Source organism: Cornus florida, unplaced genomic scaffold, assembly GCF_030987335.1.
Source record: "Cornus florida cultivar Cherokee Brave unplaced genomic scaffold, ASM3098733v1 CherokeeBrave_3.0.0_Hap2_Chr06, whole genome shotgun sequence".
In the NCBI taxonomy this organism is placed as follows: Eukaryota; Viridiplantae; Streptophyta; class Magnoliopsida; order Cornales; family Cornaceae; genus Cornus; species Cornus florida.
The window spans coordinates 33,147,747-33,166,613 of record NW_026775576.1 but is presented as its reverse complement, the minus strand read 5'-3'; the positions used below and the strand labels follow the sequence as shown (position 1 = coordinate 33,166,613).

Sequence of the window (18,867 nt, the reverse complement as noted above, 5' to 3'; positions counted from 1 at the left end):
ATTAAAAATAAAAAATTTAAAGAAAAAAGAATAATAAAAGTTGCCTTGCGTACATTATACATAAGATTAAAAAAAGAATTTTAAGAAGTAGAAGAGAGAGAGAGAGAGAGAGAGAGAAAACTGTAGAAGTAAAAATAAAGAAGGGGATTTTAATTTTAATTTTAATTTTATTATATTTTTAAGAAGGAATTTGAAGAGTAATGGAAAAATGAAGGAAAAAATTAAAAGATAATTCTAGGAATTTATAGTTTTAGAGAGGCATAATGTAAAATTTCTCATATATATATATATATATATGCTCAATGTTCTCCTTTGTTCATGAGCAATCTCTATGCGCTCCCATTAGCAATTGATCAACTCATTTAATTGAAGAAAATTAATTTGTTGTCTATCCCGATCTAAAGGTAGTCAAAAGAACCAAGTTAAACTTATTTGACCCTTAAGAGGAGAAAAACTTCCTTTTGCCTGTTACACCGCGTAACGAATGCATTTGGACTGTCATATATATTCGTGCATGTATTATATGCATGGCGCGTGTTGTACGGTAATAAAGGGTTGGTTGTGCCCATTGCACGATGCAACCTCAATCTCAGAAAGAAAATTCTCCCTTAAGAGATGACCGAAACTGTGAAGCGTGCAAGGCGCCAACTTTAAGGTGAATTCCTAACCACAACATAATGTGGATGGTGCATTGTCATTGTAATTGGGAGCTCATGCTAATTAGGGTTTGAATTTCCCTAGAGATTTGATCCAATCTAGTGTCCATTTTTAATTGGTTTGAATTTAATTTTGAAACCAATTTTTTTTTTTTTTTTTTTTTTTTTTTTAAAGAAAAGACAAAAAAAAAAAAAAAAAAAAAAAAAAATAGTAGAAGTAAAAACGAATAGGATATAAATATTCCTTAAACAATCGATCACAAATTCAGGGCTTAAGAAAAAGAAAAAGTAAAAACGAATCGAATTATATATATGCCTTGAAAAATCAATCACAAACACAAATTCAGGTCTAATTTAGATATGAATATGTTGAAACGAATCCAAAGCAAGTATATAACATCATATAATTGGAAATTGGAATGTCGCCCATCAGCTATATAATAAAGTAAATGACACATTTAATTAAGATTTCAACTATTAAACACGACACATTCAATTAGGATTAGGACTCATGCTATTCGAGTCATTTCAAACACGAACAAAGTATGTTTACCTCACATATTTTAGTTAAAACAGGTCTCAAACTCAACTACCTGTTCAAATAGTTTTAATCATTGCAACCCCTAATTCACAGATTTGAGGGGGAAAAAAACATAAATTTTCCGCATTGCATCAACCATACATCAATGACAGAGAGAGAAAATGGGATGACAATCAGAAATAAAATTCCACTTGTTAAGGGGACACCTACCACACACACAAACTGGAAGAAAATTTGAATTCTTATGAAGGTCTAAAGACCACCAGTTCCAGCCATCTGAAAATTTTCATTCCCATAGTTTCCATCCAACACAAAGAACATGGGGTTCTTTATTTGCCATTTCTCGGCATAACCCACCAAAAATACATTCGACTATCGGCTAATACAAGATTCACATAATACCTTTCATTCGCTAATACACAATTTTTTCAACAATATTCACTCTCAAACAGCCAACATCTGCTTATCCTTGCTTTGACGAGCAAGCCTGAGCCGGCTCCAGGATACCTCCATTTTTCCCCCTAATTAGCACTACCAGATTATCATCTCACTCTGTATCGGTAGTGTTCTGCAGATGCAAAGCTTGAACCTTTCCTCTGCAGTGGTACGAGAATGTGGTTAGCTTTTTGATGATACAAACACCACTAAACAACAACGAGAGTGCCATTCAAAACTAACCAAAACTGAAGTATTAATCCAAGTGACCGCAAGTACAACACTTGAAAAGAATGTCAAAAAGCATTTGTTTCAAGGGCCAAACGCCCAACACAAATAAATAAACAAGAAAGTAGCAATATAACAGCTAACATAGATATAACGGAATATGATTCGTATTTGTAATGACCCACATGTCATTTCACCTTAATAAGGAATATTCCTGCATATGAGAAACAGCGGAGAAAAACCGAGTAATCTGGAGAGGGGGGGAGAGAGAGAGAGCTTTAGCCGAGACTCAGCACATTTCCTAAAAGCAAAAGCATTGACTTCGCATCACAAGGAAAAGTATCAAAAAATAGAACTGCAGCAAGATATTCGAACAAATACTCCAACAAATTATGAACATGCATGCACCCCAAGTTTGTTGTATGAACTAACTATATGAAAATTACAGGGTTCTTGAAAACCATATAGACCTCGAACCTGTCTAGATGGATTTCTTCTTTCTTTTGCATATGTCCTTTCCATCATTTAGTAAAACTAGTAGTTGTTTTTAGAATAAATTCCAGTGACCTTCCTTGAGGTTTGACATATTTTCATGAACCGTCATTCTTATTCCAAGAATTATGTACTCTCCTGCATAGACACTGTTACCATAGATGATAAAATGCTTCAATTATATATTAGAAGATTCCCTAGGTTGGGTTAGGAGTGAATTAGTTAGGCAGAACAGCAGAAAAAATATGAGAGACCATCGTAAATCCAACCCTAACCTTCTTTCTGGTTAATTGTTGTCTCCGCCAACAATGCAATTTCTCTCTCTCTCTCTCTCTCTGTCTCTCTCTCTCTCTCTGCTATCGTCATTCCTCTGATTCTTAAAAAACATACACAACCACAATTAGCACTCCACTTTTGTAATCAACCACCACCCTCTCTCTCTCTCTCTCACACACACACACACCCACACCCCTACACCTATGGTCATTCCTCTGATTCTTGAAAACCATCAAAAACCATTCACAACTGCAACATACATGCCATTTTTATACTCAACAACCACCTCCACTGCATAACGAGAACAAATCAAACTTCATTTATATTAGAATAATGCAGTCGAAAAGAGATGTAAAAAGGTTATATAAGAATCCTTAAGAAATCTTCAAGTTATGTTTTCTTATTAACACTACCTTTACCAGCGAGATTAGCAGGGTAAAAAGGTAGATGGTTGGCATCACATTGACTTTTCCTTGGTAAAGAATAACTACAAATATTGCTTCAATATCCTTTGTAAAGAGTAACAACTGTAAACTATCTACCAAAATCTAGTCAAGCTATATACAAAGTCTAAATAGAAGAGGAACTGACCCATGTCTCTCCTTAAACTCCTATCACTGAAGAGAACCTCGTCTAGAAAGGGGATATAGAGAAGCAGGACATTATCGACCTTTATTTTCTCATTCCAACACCAGACAATATTCTTATTGAAAGAATTCCACTCTCAATGAAAGGCAGGTTAAAACAATGAAATCAAAACAAAATTTTAGATGCTACCATTTTAGCAGCAATAATCCATCTAATTGAGATGTCTTCTGATGGAGCAAGAGAGCAATAGCTGACCAAGTCAATCATAGACTGGAGCAGTAGTTTCACATGCTGCCAAACAGCCTTGCACAAAGACAGTTAAAGCACTCGATTAAACTAACACAAGCAACACAATATCCCAATAATGAATAGACAGAGTCACGGGAAAATCAGTACATAAAGATAGATAATTTGTAGTACTGGGGATAGCTCAATTGCAATGACCAAAAACACCTTTCACCTCTGTAATATAGATCACAAGCTGATAAGCAATATGCAAACTTTACAATATGCTGATTTTTGAACATATGACATAAAACACATAAACTGAAGATATTATATTAAAATAAAGTAATCAATAGTACATGGCAGTCGATAGTCATATAGTTTAGAGGTCCAGCGTAGACTAAAAGGACTAATGCGATGACTACAAGGACTACATATCCATCATAACAATCCCCTTCCCCCTAACAGAAAAGGAAAAAAAAACGACACACTAGACTCATCTATCAAGAAATTGTTAAAGAAAATGGACGCAGAGGATGGAGAATTATTCCAATTCTTCCACTCTGTCCGTCAGACTAAGAAAACATGATAAAGAAACAAGTAAACCTATTTAAAATGCATATCTCCAGTGCTTCCATAAATCAATGACATAAAAGGAACCATGAAGAATGATGCATTCAGAGAAGAGACTTACATTAACGCGGGACAATTAGATAAGTCACCATCGTCAATGTTCTTCTCTTCTAAACATTTATCTCCAGCTCCTCCTTCCTCAGATTGGTTCTCTGCAAACTTTTTCTCTGATTCATTTGCAAACTCTACCATACAAACATCGGCTACACCCTCAGTCTCAGATGCCTCATCATTATTCTCCTTTGCTTCAGCATCCTTCCCAGGCTCATTGTTTTCTTCCACCACCTCCTCATTATTCTCCTCTGTTGAATGGACATCCCCTCGACCGTCACTTTCATTTTCAGATACATTTTCTACCACCTCCTCAGTGATTTCCACCACTGCTTGGTTTCGCTTCTCAAGACTCTGCAACCTCCTCCTCAAATCCCCCAACTCCCTCTCCATCAAGAATAGCCTCTCCTTTAAGATCAGATTCTCTTCTTCCAATTGGGCTATATGGGTATCTTGATCATCCACCCTATTCTCCAACACATTATTGTACCCGACACAACCGGCACCACTGTTCGGGTAAATCATCTCAAAACGGCTCAAATCATGATCCAATCGCCTCTCCACCTCGACATGTTCCTCCACATCACTCTCACTCGATCCTCCTTCCTCTTCTTCCTCATAGTCGTGCACATCTGCATCATTACCAGGCGAGCGAAGCCTAATTAATCCATTCATCGACCCATACCCATCAACCCCCCACTCTTCCTTCGCCATATCCCCCAAAACCTCCCTCGAGGGCGAGAAAATGGGTGTTGGAAGTACTGCGGGGGTTACCGGACAAGGAGAAACCAGTGATGCAATCCCACCAGATTTCTTTGCCCTAATTATAAACGAAGTCGTGTTGCGAGGAGCAAAAGGAGCAAACCTATTATATTTCTTCTTCGGATAGAACTTCCGGGCCTTCAGACGATTCTGCTGCTGCAACTCATTGAGTTTTGGAGGTCTGTAGCCTCCACCACCAGCTCCACCACCACTGACAACCCCGGCAGGACCAATGCCGCCACCGACTATAACTTGCTTTTCTTTCCTTTTTCCATCCTTCCACTTCTCATTCCCTTTCTTTCCTTTGCGATTGCTCCGCCCTGGCGGATTCGCAGCAACAAAACCCTGTTTCATAGGGTTCGGAAACTTCATGGGGTCCATCGAAGTCTGAGGAGACCACATCCCATAGCGTCGATTCAGCATCTGCGGCTTACTCATCCCCTGGGACTGCGACTGATTCATCATCAACTGAGACTGATTCAACATCTGAGACTTCTGATTCATCAACTGAGGCTGATTCAGCATTTGAGAGTTCTGGTTCATCATTTGAGGCTGACTCAGAAATTGTGATTGACTAATTACCGGAGGCTGATTCATTAACTGAGGCTGACTCATCATTTTCGATTTGTTCATCATCTGTGCCTGATCGTTCATTCTTATGGACAACCCTAATCAATCAATTAAGTGAACCAGAAGGAAACCCTAGAAATCGATCGATCAATGAATCAATACTCTACTCAGTTGCCAATTCGAACTGTTACTCTGATCCAAAAAAATCAAAATCTATGGCTAATTTCAAAACGAAAACGTAAATTTAACGGCTAGATACGATCAGATCAGAAACCCTAAAAATCTGAAAGAATTGAGATATATGAATTAGAACAGAGATGTTTTGATGTTCGATTAATGAGTGTGTGTCAAATCTAACGCCACAAACGCATCGATTTTTAGTTTCTCTCTCTAAAAGCAGAAGCTGATCTCTCTCTCTCTCTCTCTCTCTCTCGCTCGATGTTGCGAATAAACGAGTCTCTCTATTAACTTTCCCTTCTCAATAGCTTTGCAGTTGGGGATTAGGCCCTAAATTTATAGGCGGTAGGAAACGGAATGGACGATTGGATTAACGGGTTCAGCTATGGACGGCTGAGATTCAGACCACGTGGCTTACCGCGTCGTCTAAATCGAAATAGGATTCGAAGTGTGTTAAAAATAATTGCCCTTGTATTCGAAGCTAAATTACGAATGAAGAATAAAGCATAGTGCATGTAATAATAATCCCTCCGTCTCAATGTTGTGTCGGTTCCGAGGTCTCAATTTAAGTGTCACTTTTCGGGGAGCAGTAATTTTTAAAGGAGTATATATTGTGTGAAAAAATATTAACTTGTCTTTTAAGTTTTGAATATTAAAATTTTAAATTTTAAATTCAAATGACATATATAAAAAAATATAAAATATATAATTTAAAAAAGGAAAGTAGATTATTATTTTGGAACTGATAAAATAAAAATAGTATAAAAATAAAAAAAACATGACACTTAATTTGGAAGGAAAAGAATGTTAATGAATAAATATATTATTTTATTATGTAACAAAGAAAATAGTAATAAATTACATTCATATTAAGAGTGTGGAGAAAGTTATCTCTATTTGGCTTTTTTCAAAATCTTAGTCCCGGAAGGATTTCTTATTAACTAAATAAATTGTATTTTGAAGAGGTTCAGTTGCTTTACTATCTATGTGACAAGTGGCTGTTTGTTCAATATTTTGAAAAGGTTCAGTTGCTCTACTATCTATGTGACAAGTGGGCGTTTGTCCATTTATTTAAAACGTTAAGTTATTGGATAATACTGTATATCTACTCATTTATACTTATTTATTTTTTCACCATAATCCGATGGGAGACAAGCTCCCCCATGTAACATTCTCTCACACATGAACTCGCAACACCCTCATTACGACTCTTACCACCCTGCCTACTCGGGGTAAAGACCTGGGTGCCCTCTGGACCAAGTGTTTGACGTGGCACTTGATCAAGAACTGGGTTTGCCTCTGATATCAACTGTAACGGGTGAGCGCTTACCCATTTATTCAAAAACTTAAACTATTGGGTAATATTGGTAAAAAATTGTTTTTCGGAGTTTTCTTACTACCAATTAGGTAACTTGGTAATGCTCCCACTAAGTACATGACATGTGTTTAAGGGAGTTTCTGCCCTGCCCCTAATGGGACGAATTTGGTAGCTCCCAATATGAGTTTAAGGTGGATATGGTAAAATAATTGGAAATTCAAAGCAGATTTGGGGCATGGGCAAATTTAGTGGTGAAACCACCCTGCCTTAATTATATATATACCTTTAAAAAAATTATGTATATATAAAATATATACTTAAGAACCTTGTTTTTTTGCCGGAAGTGTCCACTTAATATATTATATTCATTACTTAGTAATTTAAAAATTGGGTCAACTTATTTATTAGTCAAATTTGAGCCTCTTTTCTTTTTTCTTTTCTTTTTTTTTTTTAACTAAATAATAAAAGTGGCATAACCCGTCCCACCCTGCCCCCACCCATGCCCTACAATTAAACGGATTACGCGTGGTGAAATTGGTACTTTGTTTGCCAAAGTAAGGATGGAGATAGTAAACCAATTACAAATCATTCCGGATTAGGGGCGGAGTTGGTATGATAGATTTTCTAACGGGTGAAGTAGGGTTTAGCAATACCCGCCTCAACTCCGTCTCATTGTCATTCCTAATAATCATAGATGGACCTATTAAGGGCTCAATAAGACAATCGCCGGTACTAAAAGAAAAGAAAAAATGATTTACAAAATTGACTATAATTTTTGTTAAAATCTTAAAAATAACACTACTGTATTTTTTATAATACTCATACAATTTTTTGGATCCCGGTTATAATTCCATGGATCTCCTCTATGATTCTAAAAAAAATTTATGACCTCTTCTAAAAAGTAATCATGCCATTCAATGGTCGGGAGGCAATTGCCCCCACTTAATTTTTTTTTAAAAGTAATATACTCTATTAATTTATATTTTTGATATATACCTATAAAATTACACTACCGCCCGAATAAAATTATTAAAAAATTATCCTATTGCCCCCTCTCACACAATTTTCTAACTTCCTCTCTCACAATGACTTTCCTTTTTAATGGTTAACGCTAATCAATGACGAAAATCTTATGTCAAGCTCTCAAAATTAATTAAGAGCACATTAGATTTTAATGACTAAATCTAAATAAAATTCCTCTAAAGTGAATCCAAAGTAAAGAAAAAAAAAAAAAGGAGTTGAAAAAGAAAAAACAAGAGGAGGAGAGAGGGAGATGAATCCAAGTTTGCCAGCGTGTTGGCTAGTAATTAGCCTAGAATCGTGTAATAATTTGTCCTACAATGTATTCATGTGAAAGAATTGTTATTTTAATAATGTTGACCAAACTGTTCATTTTTTATTTTTTATTTTTGTAAACAATCTATGTTTGATACACGCCCTTAAATTTTCAAGGTTCCATGCTAAGTAACTCTTCTAATGTTTAAATTATTTAATTTTTTCTTTTAATTAGTGCAATTTTGAATCTATATTTTGCTTTTTCTAATTTTATCATTGATTTATCCATCGTACTATTTTCATTGCCTGCAGCTACATGAATGTCCAACAAACTCCAGGAGACAATAAAATTTAATTGCCCTAAAGAATTATTATTATTATTTTTTAAAATTTATTTGATGTCCTTTTGTCACATAGGAGGATACACCTACCTTTCCTCATTTTGTCCATCCTTTCGAACCCCTCTTTAACTGTTAATTAATTAACAAACAGAGGATACACTTCCACAAAATATAAAATTCCAATTGTAGATTACCGTTTGGATTGATGTGGGTCTTGTTTTACATGGCAAAGAGGGGGAATGATGGGGTGAGTCGAATTGGGTTCCACACAACTCCGTGAGTCTCTGTACCAATTGGGTTACCTAGCTTATCCCGTATTGGTGTGTCCTACAAAGTAATTTAACATTTATATTTAATAAATTTTAAATTACTCATCTTCATACATGTGGATTTTTATTTATTTATTTATTATTTTTATTATTTTTATTTTCACACGTTGAGTTCGAACCCCTCCCCTCCTCTTTGAGGATAGTGGGGTTATACCAACGGCTTACAAGTCCTTTGATGTGATTCATTTAATCATACGAAAACTGCAAAGTTTTTCCAGAAAAAAAGATTTGCTAATTGAAAAGTTTTTAGTCCAGGTTGCCGGCAAAGTAACAAAATATGTTTTACATAAAGAAGTCAAAATTTAGCTTCAAAACAAATATTTGCAAGATGACAAGCTCTAACATCTACTTTTTTTATTTTTTATTTTGATATTGAGTATATTAAAGGAGAATCAAATTTAGTTCCTGATTTTTTTACTCGTAAAATGCTTCCCCAAAAAGATAAAAATACCCAAACCAAACCCAATCAACTCGAAAAATTAGACTAAGTATGCTCTCAAATTCTCTTAAAGATACTGTAAAATTAGGGAAACAAGAGGCTGAGTGTTGACTTTAGCTAAGGGAAACAAGAGGTTGAGGTTGGGTACCTTCTCCGGCCTGCAATCATTTTGAAACTCTCGCCCAGTCTCCACTTAAAATCGCCTAAAGGGGAAGCATTTCTACCCTATCTCCGCTCTATTTAACCTTTTCACCTTGCAGGCACTCGCCTTGTTTAGTTTCAGACTTGCCCCTCATTTTTTAAATTTTTTCCTCAAATACAATTCAATAATTAAACATAAAATTCAAGGGTACGAGCATTCTTAATTCGTGTGGCTCTGTAGCTCTCTAAAACGGTTTAAAAAGTAAGTGAATGTGAACTAAGATTTTTAGGATTAACTATTTGTATTAATAAAATAAGAATAATTTAATAATTTATCAATTTAAATGGGCGCGGGACGGGGCGACCTCCCCCACCCCTGCCCTTGCCCCGTCCCAAAATCGTGCGAATTTTTATTAATAAAAATTATTCCCGCCTAAATAAGCTAAATGGTCCTCCAAAATCAATTTAAACAAGACGGGGTGAGGTGGGTAGCCGTCCCCGCGAAGCAAATTGCTATCCCCACCCATTACTCGGACCAAAGAAGCTCAAAAAGGTAAACAAGGGACAAGCCCATTACAAATAACAAAACAAATAACCAAAATTAACTGCTTGATTAATTAGTGGTTTGCGTGAAACTTCTCGTTGATGATCAAAACTAGGTACAATTATTTCTCCTTATTTTTCCTTATTTATTTATTATTATTATTTTGATACAATAAGTATAGTATGATCTATTCATCTCTCATCTCCAAAATAAGAGGTTGAGTGTTGACTTTAGCTAAGGGTAAATATTACAAGCGGATATGCTTTTTGTGTGAACTTTTAGGGAGAAAAAAAAAAAAAAAAAGGTGGTTATTCGACACATTTATCTCTCTATATATTTTTAATTTTTCTTTTTATTTTTGGTCGGCAGATTCCTTTTTAAAATTGAACAGTCAATTTTCTCCCCAACCTTTTTCACGTACAAAGCTAATAATCGATGCTTCCATTTAACTTTATCTCATGGAGAATTAAATTCCCTAACCTTTCTTTTCTGCTTTACTTTATTATTATTATTATTATTTATATTTTCATTACAATAATATTTACAGCTTTTCTTCTCATACTCTTGCTATGAAAACCCTAAAATGGTCCCTCTCCTTTGTCTCGAATCTCATTTAGCTCCTTCAATCCTACCATAGTGATATTGGAAAAATAAAAAATAAAAAATAACCTACTCTAACCACATATGCTTAATTGTTTAAAAAATTTCCACCATAAATACCAATGGCAAATAATGGTTTCAATTTTTATTTATTTATTTACAACAATGAAAAAGAAAAAAGAAAAAAAAAAAAAAGAAGTGGCAAATTAAAAGAAAGTGTCAACAAGAAGTTCAACCCTAAAAGCATAGATGCCTTTCAACCTTTACATGACATATATTTGTCCATTAACAACATGTCACTGCTTCTAGGGTAGTAGTATCACTAGTAAATACAAAAAGCAAATTTTCTTCAAACAATGCTGAAAAATAAAAATGTAATATTTGAAGTTCCAAAAGAAGAGAAGCATTGACACTCCAATTCTAAATTTTAAAATCAAAGAAATTGCATAGGATTTACTGAAGAGGACTAAATATCATTTTCTTTTTAAGAAAACCACCTTCCAAAAGCTTGTCAAATTGCATGAATGAGAAATGGATAATAGGGTTAAGTGCCAAAAAAAAAACCTTGATATATAGAATTTGTACAAAAATAGTCCCTACTTTTTGAAAATGTGCATTTCAGTTCGTAAATTTCAAAAAAGGTGCAAATAAGTCTCTTTGACCACTTTTTGATCAAAATTGACATAAATAAATTCAAAAATCTTATTTTGCCCTTGGGTTAAGTGGTATAAAATCCCCATCTACTATCGATATAGTGCAAAATAGTCCATATGTGGTATAAAACCCCCATATACTATCAATTTGGTGCAATTACCCCCCTGTTTCCATAAAAAGACATTAATACCCTCTCTAATATAAATAAAATAATATTAAAAAAATTATGCAATGTAAAAAATTCATGTTAAACAAAAATAGAATATAACCACTACTAATTTTCATCTAATTAGACCAACCCTAAAAATTTCAAAAATTTTGATTAAATTAAGACCATTAACTTTTATTTTAGAATTTTTTTTTTCACATAAATTTTATACTAATAGTTACAAATTCAATATTATCCAATTAAGATCATTAACCTTAAAATAAATATATTTAAGATATTCAATAAGACAAAACTGTAAAAAATTAATTACTAATGAATTCTGGACTAAATTAAAGATATATTAAAAAATAGAACTTTATTCTTCTTGATTATTACAGTAAAGTAGAATTTTCTTTTACTCACTGTAAAGTAAAACTAACTAATTATTTTTCAACAAATAATGCACTTGCTTTATACAGTAATTACGATAAATTTCAAAGATGATCACCTTCCAAAAGCTTGTCAAATTGCATGAATGAGAAATGAATAATAGGGTTAAGTGCAAAAAACACCCCTGATACATAGAGTTTGTGCAAAAATAGTTCATATTTTTTGAAAATGTGTATTTCAGTCTATAAAATGCAAAAAAGATGTAAATAAGCCCTTCTGACCACTTTTAAATCAAAATTGATATAAAATAAATTCAAAAACCCTATTTTGCCCTTGGGTTAAGTGCAAAAAACCTCCTCTACTATTGATATAGTACAAAATAGTTTCTGTGTGATATAAAGCCCCCCTATACTATCAATTTGGTGCAATTACTCAATGTTTGCATAAAAAGACATTAATTCCATCTCTAATATAAATGAAATAATATTAAAAAAATTAGGCAATGTAAAAAATTCATGTTAAACAAATATAGAATATAATCACTACTAATTTTCATCTAACCAGACCGAGCCTAAAAATTTTAAAAATTTCGATTAATTTAAGACCATTGACTTTTATTTATGAATTTTTTTTTTTTCACATCAATTTTAAACTAATAGTTACAAATTCAATATTATCCAATTAAGATCATTAACCTTAAAATAAATATATTTAAGATATTCAATAAGTAATGACAAAACTGTAAAAAATTAATTACTAATGAATTCTGAACTAAATTAAAGATATATTAAAAAATAGAATTTTATTCCACTTGATTATTGCAATAAAGTGGATTTTATTTTTATTTTTATCCAATGTAAAGTAAAACTAACTGATAATTTTTCAACAAATAGTGCACTTGCTTTATATAGTAATTATGATAAATTTCAAGGATTAGGGGTGGAGTTGGTATGATGAATTTTCTAACAAGGTGAAGTAGGGTTTAACAATACCCACCTCAACTCCGTCCCGTTTGTCATTCCTAATAATTAGAGATGGACCTATTAAGGGCTCAATAAGACAATCGCCCGTACTAAAAGAAAAGAAAAAATGATTTACAAAATTGACTATAATTTTTGTTAAAATCTTAAAAATAACACTATTGTATTTTTTATAATACTCATACAATTTTTTGGATCCCGATTATAATTCCATGGATCTCCTCTATGATTCTAAAAAATTACTATGACCTATTCTAAAAAGTAATCATGCCCCACTTAAATTTTAAATTTTTTTAAAAGTAATATACTCTATTAATTTATATTTTTGATATATACCTATAAAATTACACAAATACCCCACTAAAATTATTAAAAAATTATCCTATTGCCCCCTCTCACACAATTTTCTAATTTCGTCTCTCACAATGACTTTCCTTTTTAATGGTCAACGCTAGTCAATAACGAAAATCTTATGTCAAACTTTCAAAATTAATTAAGAGCACATTAGATTTTAATGACTAAATCTAAATAAAATTCCTCTAAAGTGAATCCAAAGTAGGAAAAGAAAAAAATTGGAGTTGAAAAAGAAAAAACAAGAGGAGGAGAGAGGAAGATGAATCCAAGTTTGCCTGCGTGTTGGCTAGTAATTAGCCTAGAATCGTGTAATAATTTCTCGAGTGTCCTACAATGTATTCATGTGAAAGAATTGTTAAATAAATAAAAAAAGTCATTGTTATTTTAATAATGTTGACCAAACTTTTCATTTTTTATTTTTTATTTTTGTAAACAATCTATGTTTGATACACACCCTTAAATTTTCAAGGTTCCATGCTAAGTAACTCTTCTAATGTTTAAATTATTTAATTTTTTCTTTTAATTAGTGCAATTTTGAATCTATATTTTGCTTTTTCTAATTTTATCATTAATATATATTGCTGGTAATTTTTTCACTCCTTTATTACATCATCCATCGCACTATTTTCATTGCCTGCAGCTACATGAATGTCCAACAAACTCCACGAGACAATAAAATTTAACTGCCCTAAAGAATTATTATTATTATTTTTTAAAATTTATTTGATGTCCTTTTGTCACATAGGAGGATACACCTACCTTTCCTCATTTTGTCCATCATTCGAACCCCTCTTTAACTGTTAATTAATTAACAAACATAGGATACACTTCCACAAAATATAAAATTCCAATTGTAGATTACCGTTTGGATTGATGTGGGTCTTGTTTTACACGGCAAAGAGGGGGAATGATGGGGTGAGTCGAATTGGGTTCCACACAACTCAGTGAGTATCTTTACCAATTGGGTTACCTAGCTTATCCGGTATTGGTGTGTCCTACAAAGTAATTTAACATTTATATTTAATAAATTTTAAATTACTCATCTTCATACATGTGGGTTTTTATTTATTTATTATTATTATTATTATTATTTTTATTTTCACATGTTGAGTTTGAACCCCTTCCCTCCTCTTTGAGGATAGTGGGGTTGTACCAACGACTTACAAGTCCTTTGATGTGATTCATTTGATCATACGAAAACTGTAAAGTTTTTACAAAAAAAGAGATTTGCTAAATCAAAAGTTCTTAGTCCAGGTTGGCAGCAAAGTAACAAGATATGTTTTACATAAAGAAGTCAAAAATTTAGCCTCAAAACAAATATTTGCAAGATGACAAGCTCTACCATCTACTTTTTTTATTTTTTTATTTTGATATTGAGTATATTAAAGGAGAATCAAATTTAGTTCCTGATTTTCCTACTCGTAAAATACTTCCCCGAAAAGATAAAAATACCCAAACCAAACCCAGTCAACTCGAAAAATTAGACTAAGTATGCTCTCAAATTCTCTTAAAGATACTGTAAAATTAGGGAAACATTCAAAGTATATTAGACCTATGAGACACAATAAGATTGAAACATTTAGGTTCCGTTTGTTTCGAAACAAAGAATTGGATTATATGTGAGAGAATTTCGGAAATTGTATAGTCAATCCAATGATGCATTAATTCTAAATGATGCATTAATTTAATTAATATATAGAGTATATATATGAAATTAAAGGATATATATTAAAGGATAGAGAGCGGGTAGCGGGAATCGAACCCGCATCGTTAGTTTGGAAGGCTAGGGGTTCTAATCGATGCCAATTCGGTATTTTTAATTCTAATTCAAAACCAAACATGAAACTTTGGTTTCATTCGGCTCCTTTATGGAGAATGCCCAGGTCTAAGATGTGAATGCAATTACAAAAAAAAATTGAACCCATAACATCTATGTCAGCTTTTTGTTTGAATGCATTCAAAACGATTTACTTTCTTGATAATCCCTCTAGAAGAAGGGATTATAACAATCTTTCTAGTTACTTGGTTTTCTATTTCTATTTGAAAGAATCTTGAGGAAAAGGTATTTGTTTAACAAAAGTCTCTAGTAAACCAAAGTCATCGATTAATGGCTATTGAAAATATTTTCTTTTTTAGGTAAAATATTTTCTTATTTTCTTTTTTAGGTAAAATATTTTCTTTTTTTTTTTTCGTGAAAAATATTTTACGCTCAAACAAATAGAGCCTTAATCCTTACATTGTTAATGATTATGCTATTATTTGAACTAATCATATGTGTAAAAAATTGTATTTTTGTCTATGTCTATTCAGGGATCTTCCATTAAAACAATTTAATTGTTTGAAATGCATTATCTAATCATACCTCTTGATAAGTGGTTTTAATTGAATAATCGGACATAAAATTGAAGGTTCATGTTTTATATATTTGATTTACAGGTACTCCGGGCATTTTTCAATTATGTAAGAGTTTTTTAATATTTGTCATATTGATATCTTCACTATTTTCAATTTTGTAATTCAAAGTTGAAGATCAAGGATCATAGTATTGTAAGTATGTTGTTTGCAAAACTTTCAACTTCAAAATTTATGTTGTAATTTTCAGTACAAAATTTATGTTGTAATTATTTCGGACTTCAAGATTGATAACCACATAAAATACGTAGATAATTTCCACTGACCAAACCAATTGAGACAAAATTTCAAGATTTATTTATTTTAATTTTTGCTATAATCTTGAGTTCTGAACAATTACTTCAAGGCTTTTCATGAAAAACAGGCTACTAGCTTCGTTTGTTTGAGAGTAAAATATTTTAATTTTTTTTTTTTTGAATGTTTGGCTGTCGTAAAATAATTACGAAGAAAAAATATTAAAATCTAAGAAAAATAACTTATTCATCAATTTTGGACAAGCTATTTTATACGTCCCACCTGAAAGACTCGACCTTGACCTTCCCCGAATACCAATATATATATATATATATATTACCTGAGAACAAAAAATATTTTTAAAAAAAGTATTTTACGTCGAAATAAATTACTAAATTCACAACTCTTAAACGAGTAGACATCATCCTACTTAAGGAGTAATAATTTTTTAAAAAAAATATAAATAAAACAACTAATTTGGATAAAATCTAAATTGGGATGTCAAGAAAAACAATTAAGCGAGTTATTTTTTTTTTATTTTTTTTTTTTGGAGACCCGAAAATGCCTGAAATAATTTTTTTAATAAATAATTAGAATAATAAAAATATATATAAAAAAAATATTCTCTCAATTCTTGCATCCCAATTAATGGTTCAAAGAATTCGCTTCCATTGTTCTTGTCCCATTGGTATTGATATTTTATTTACTATCGTGCCAAGCAGTGTTGGCTAGCCTCACTTGATGATCATAGATATGTTAGACTCACATATCTATCGGAATTGCGTATCATTGGGTGTTTTTTTACGAGAGGTTAAGTAACTGACATAAATGAATAGTGTGGGCCTTAGGCTTAGACAACCCAAGCAACGAAAATAGTTTTGAATGGGTGTACTTTTTCCGCGCCCGCACTCATTTTCAAACTCTCGCCCAATCTTCATTCAAAACCGTCTAAACGGGAAGCATTTCTACCCTATCTCTACTCTAACTTTTTCACCATGCGGGCCCACCCTGTTTAGTTTTAGACTTTTCCCTCATTTTTTAATTTTTTTCCTCAAAGATAATTTTATAACTATTGAAAAAATTGAAAAAAATTTCCTCAGCTCAATTTTGAACGGAATGAATATATAGTCGTACGGTTGAAAAAGTGAGTGAATGTGAACTAAAATTTTTAGGACTAACTATTTGTACTAATAAAATAAAAATAATTTAGTAATTTACCAACCTAAATGGGCGCGGGATGGGGCAACCTTCCTCGCCCCTGCCCTTGCCCCCCGTCCCAAACTCGCGTGAGTTTTCATTAATAAAAATCATTCCCACCTAAATAAGTTAAATAGTCCTCCAAAATTAATATAAACAGGACGTGAGGTGGGTAGCCGTCCTCGCGGAGCAAATTGCCATCCCCATCCATTATTTGGGACAAAAGAAGCTCAAAAAAAGGTAAACAAGGGACAAGTCCATTACAAATAACAAAACAGGTAACCGCAATTAACGGCTTGATTAATTGGTGGTTAAGTGTGAAACTTTTCGGTGATGATCAAAACTAGGTACAATTATTTCTCCTTATTTATTTGTTTATTATTATTATTTTGATACAATAAGTATAGTATGATCTATTGATCTCTCATTTCCAAAACAAGAGGTTGAGTGCTGACTTTAGCTAACGGTAAATATTACAAGCGTATATGCTTTTTGAGTGAACTTTTAGGGAGAAAAAAATAAAAAAAAAGGTGGTTATTCGACACATTTATCTCTATATATATTTTTAATTTTTCTTTTTATTTTTGGTCGGCAGATTCCTTTTTAAAATTGAACAGTCAATTTTCTCCCCAACCTTTTTCACGTACAAAGCTAATAGATGCTTCCATTTAACTTTACCTCATGGAGAATTAAATTCCCTAACCTTTCTTTTCTGCTTTACTTTATTATTATTATTATTATTATTTATATTTTCATTACAATAATATTTACAGCTTTTCTTCTCATACTCTTGCTATGAAAACCCTAAAATGGTCCTTCTCCTTTGTCTCGAATCTCATTTAGCTCCTTCAATCCTACCATAGTGATATTGGAAAAAATAAAAATAAGAAATAACCTACTCTAACCACATATGCTTAATTGTTTAAAAAATTTCCACCATAAATACCAATGGCAAATAATGGTTTCAATTTTTATTTATTTATTTACAACGATGAAAAAGAAAAAAGAAAAAAAAAAAAAAGAAGTGACAAATTAAAAGAAAGTGTCAACAAGAAGTTCAACCCTAAAAGTATAGATGCCTCTCAATCTTTACATGACAAATATTTGTCCATTAACAACATGTCACTGCTTCTAGGGTAGTAGTATCACTAGTAAATATAAAAAGCAAATTTTCTTCAAACAATGCTGAAAAATAAAAATGTAATACTTGAAGTTCCAAAAGAAGAGAAGCATCTGACACTCCAATTCTAAATTTTAAAATCAAAGAAATTGCATAGGATTTACTTAAGAGGACTAAATATCATTTTCTTTTTAAGAAAACCACCTTCCAAAAGCTTGTCAAATTGCATGAATGAGAAATGGATGATAGGGTTGAGTGCCAAAAAAAAAAAAAAAACCTCGATATATAGGATGTGTACAAAAATAGTCCCTACTTTTTGAAAATGTGCATTTCAGTCCATAAATTTCAAAAAAAGTGCAAATAAGTCTCTCTGACCACTTTTTGATCAAAATTGACATAAAATAAATTCAAAAACCCTATTTTGCCCTTGGGTTAAGTGGTATAAAACCCCCCTCTACTATCGATATAGTGCAAAACAGTCCCTGTGTGGTATAAAACCCCTGATATTATCAATTTGGTTCAATTACCTCCCTGTTTGCATAAAAAGACATTAATACCCTCTCTAATATAAATGAAATAATATTAAAAAAATTATGCAATGTAAAAAATTCATGTTAAACAAAAATAGAATATAACCACTACTAATGTTCATCTAATTAGACCGAGCCTAATAATTTAAAAAATTTCGATTAATTTAAGACCACTAACTTTTATTTTTGAATTTTTTTTTCACATAAATTTTATACTAATAGTTACA

At 32.2% G+C, this 18,867-nt stretch overlaps 1 protein-coding gene across 4 annotated transcripts; it reads right to left on the bottom strand.

The window, feature by feature from the left end:
- Positions 1-1,420: 1,420 nt before the first annotated feature.
- Positions 1,421-5,952, bottom strand: LOC132311295 (uncharacterized). 4 transcript variants are annotated; one of them, XR_009482920.1, is made up of 3 exons: positions 4,136-5,952; positions 3,406-3,519; positions 1,421-1,793 (listed from the first exon to the last, which is right to left on the bottom strand). XR_009482920.1 is itself a non-coding variant. In XM_059809143.1 (3 exons), the coding sequence occupies exons 1-2, from the start codon at positions 5,539-5,541 to the stop codon at positions 2,059-2,061; spliced, it is 1,509 nt and encodes a 502-aa protein (XP_059665126.1). In that variant the 5' UTR covers positions 5,542-5,952; the 3' UTR covers positions 1,421-1,793; position 2,058. The 4 variants fall into 4 exon arrangements, 3 of the variants coding, with proteins under 3 accessions (XP_059665126.1, XP_059665127.1, XP_059665128.1); XM_059809143.1 differs by lacking the exon at positions 3,406-3,519 and adding an exon at positions 2,058-2,161; XM_059809144.1 differs by lacking the exon at positions 3,406-3,519 and adding an exon at positions 2,058-2,110.
- Positions 5,953-18,867: the final 12,915 nt, after the last annotated feature.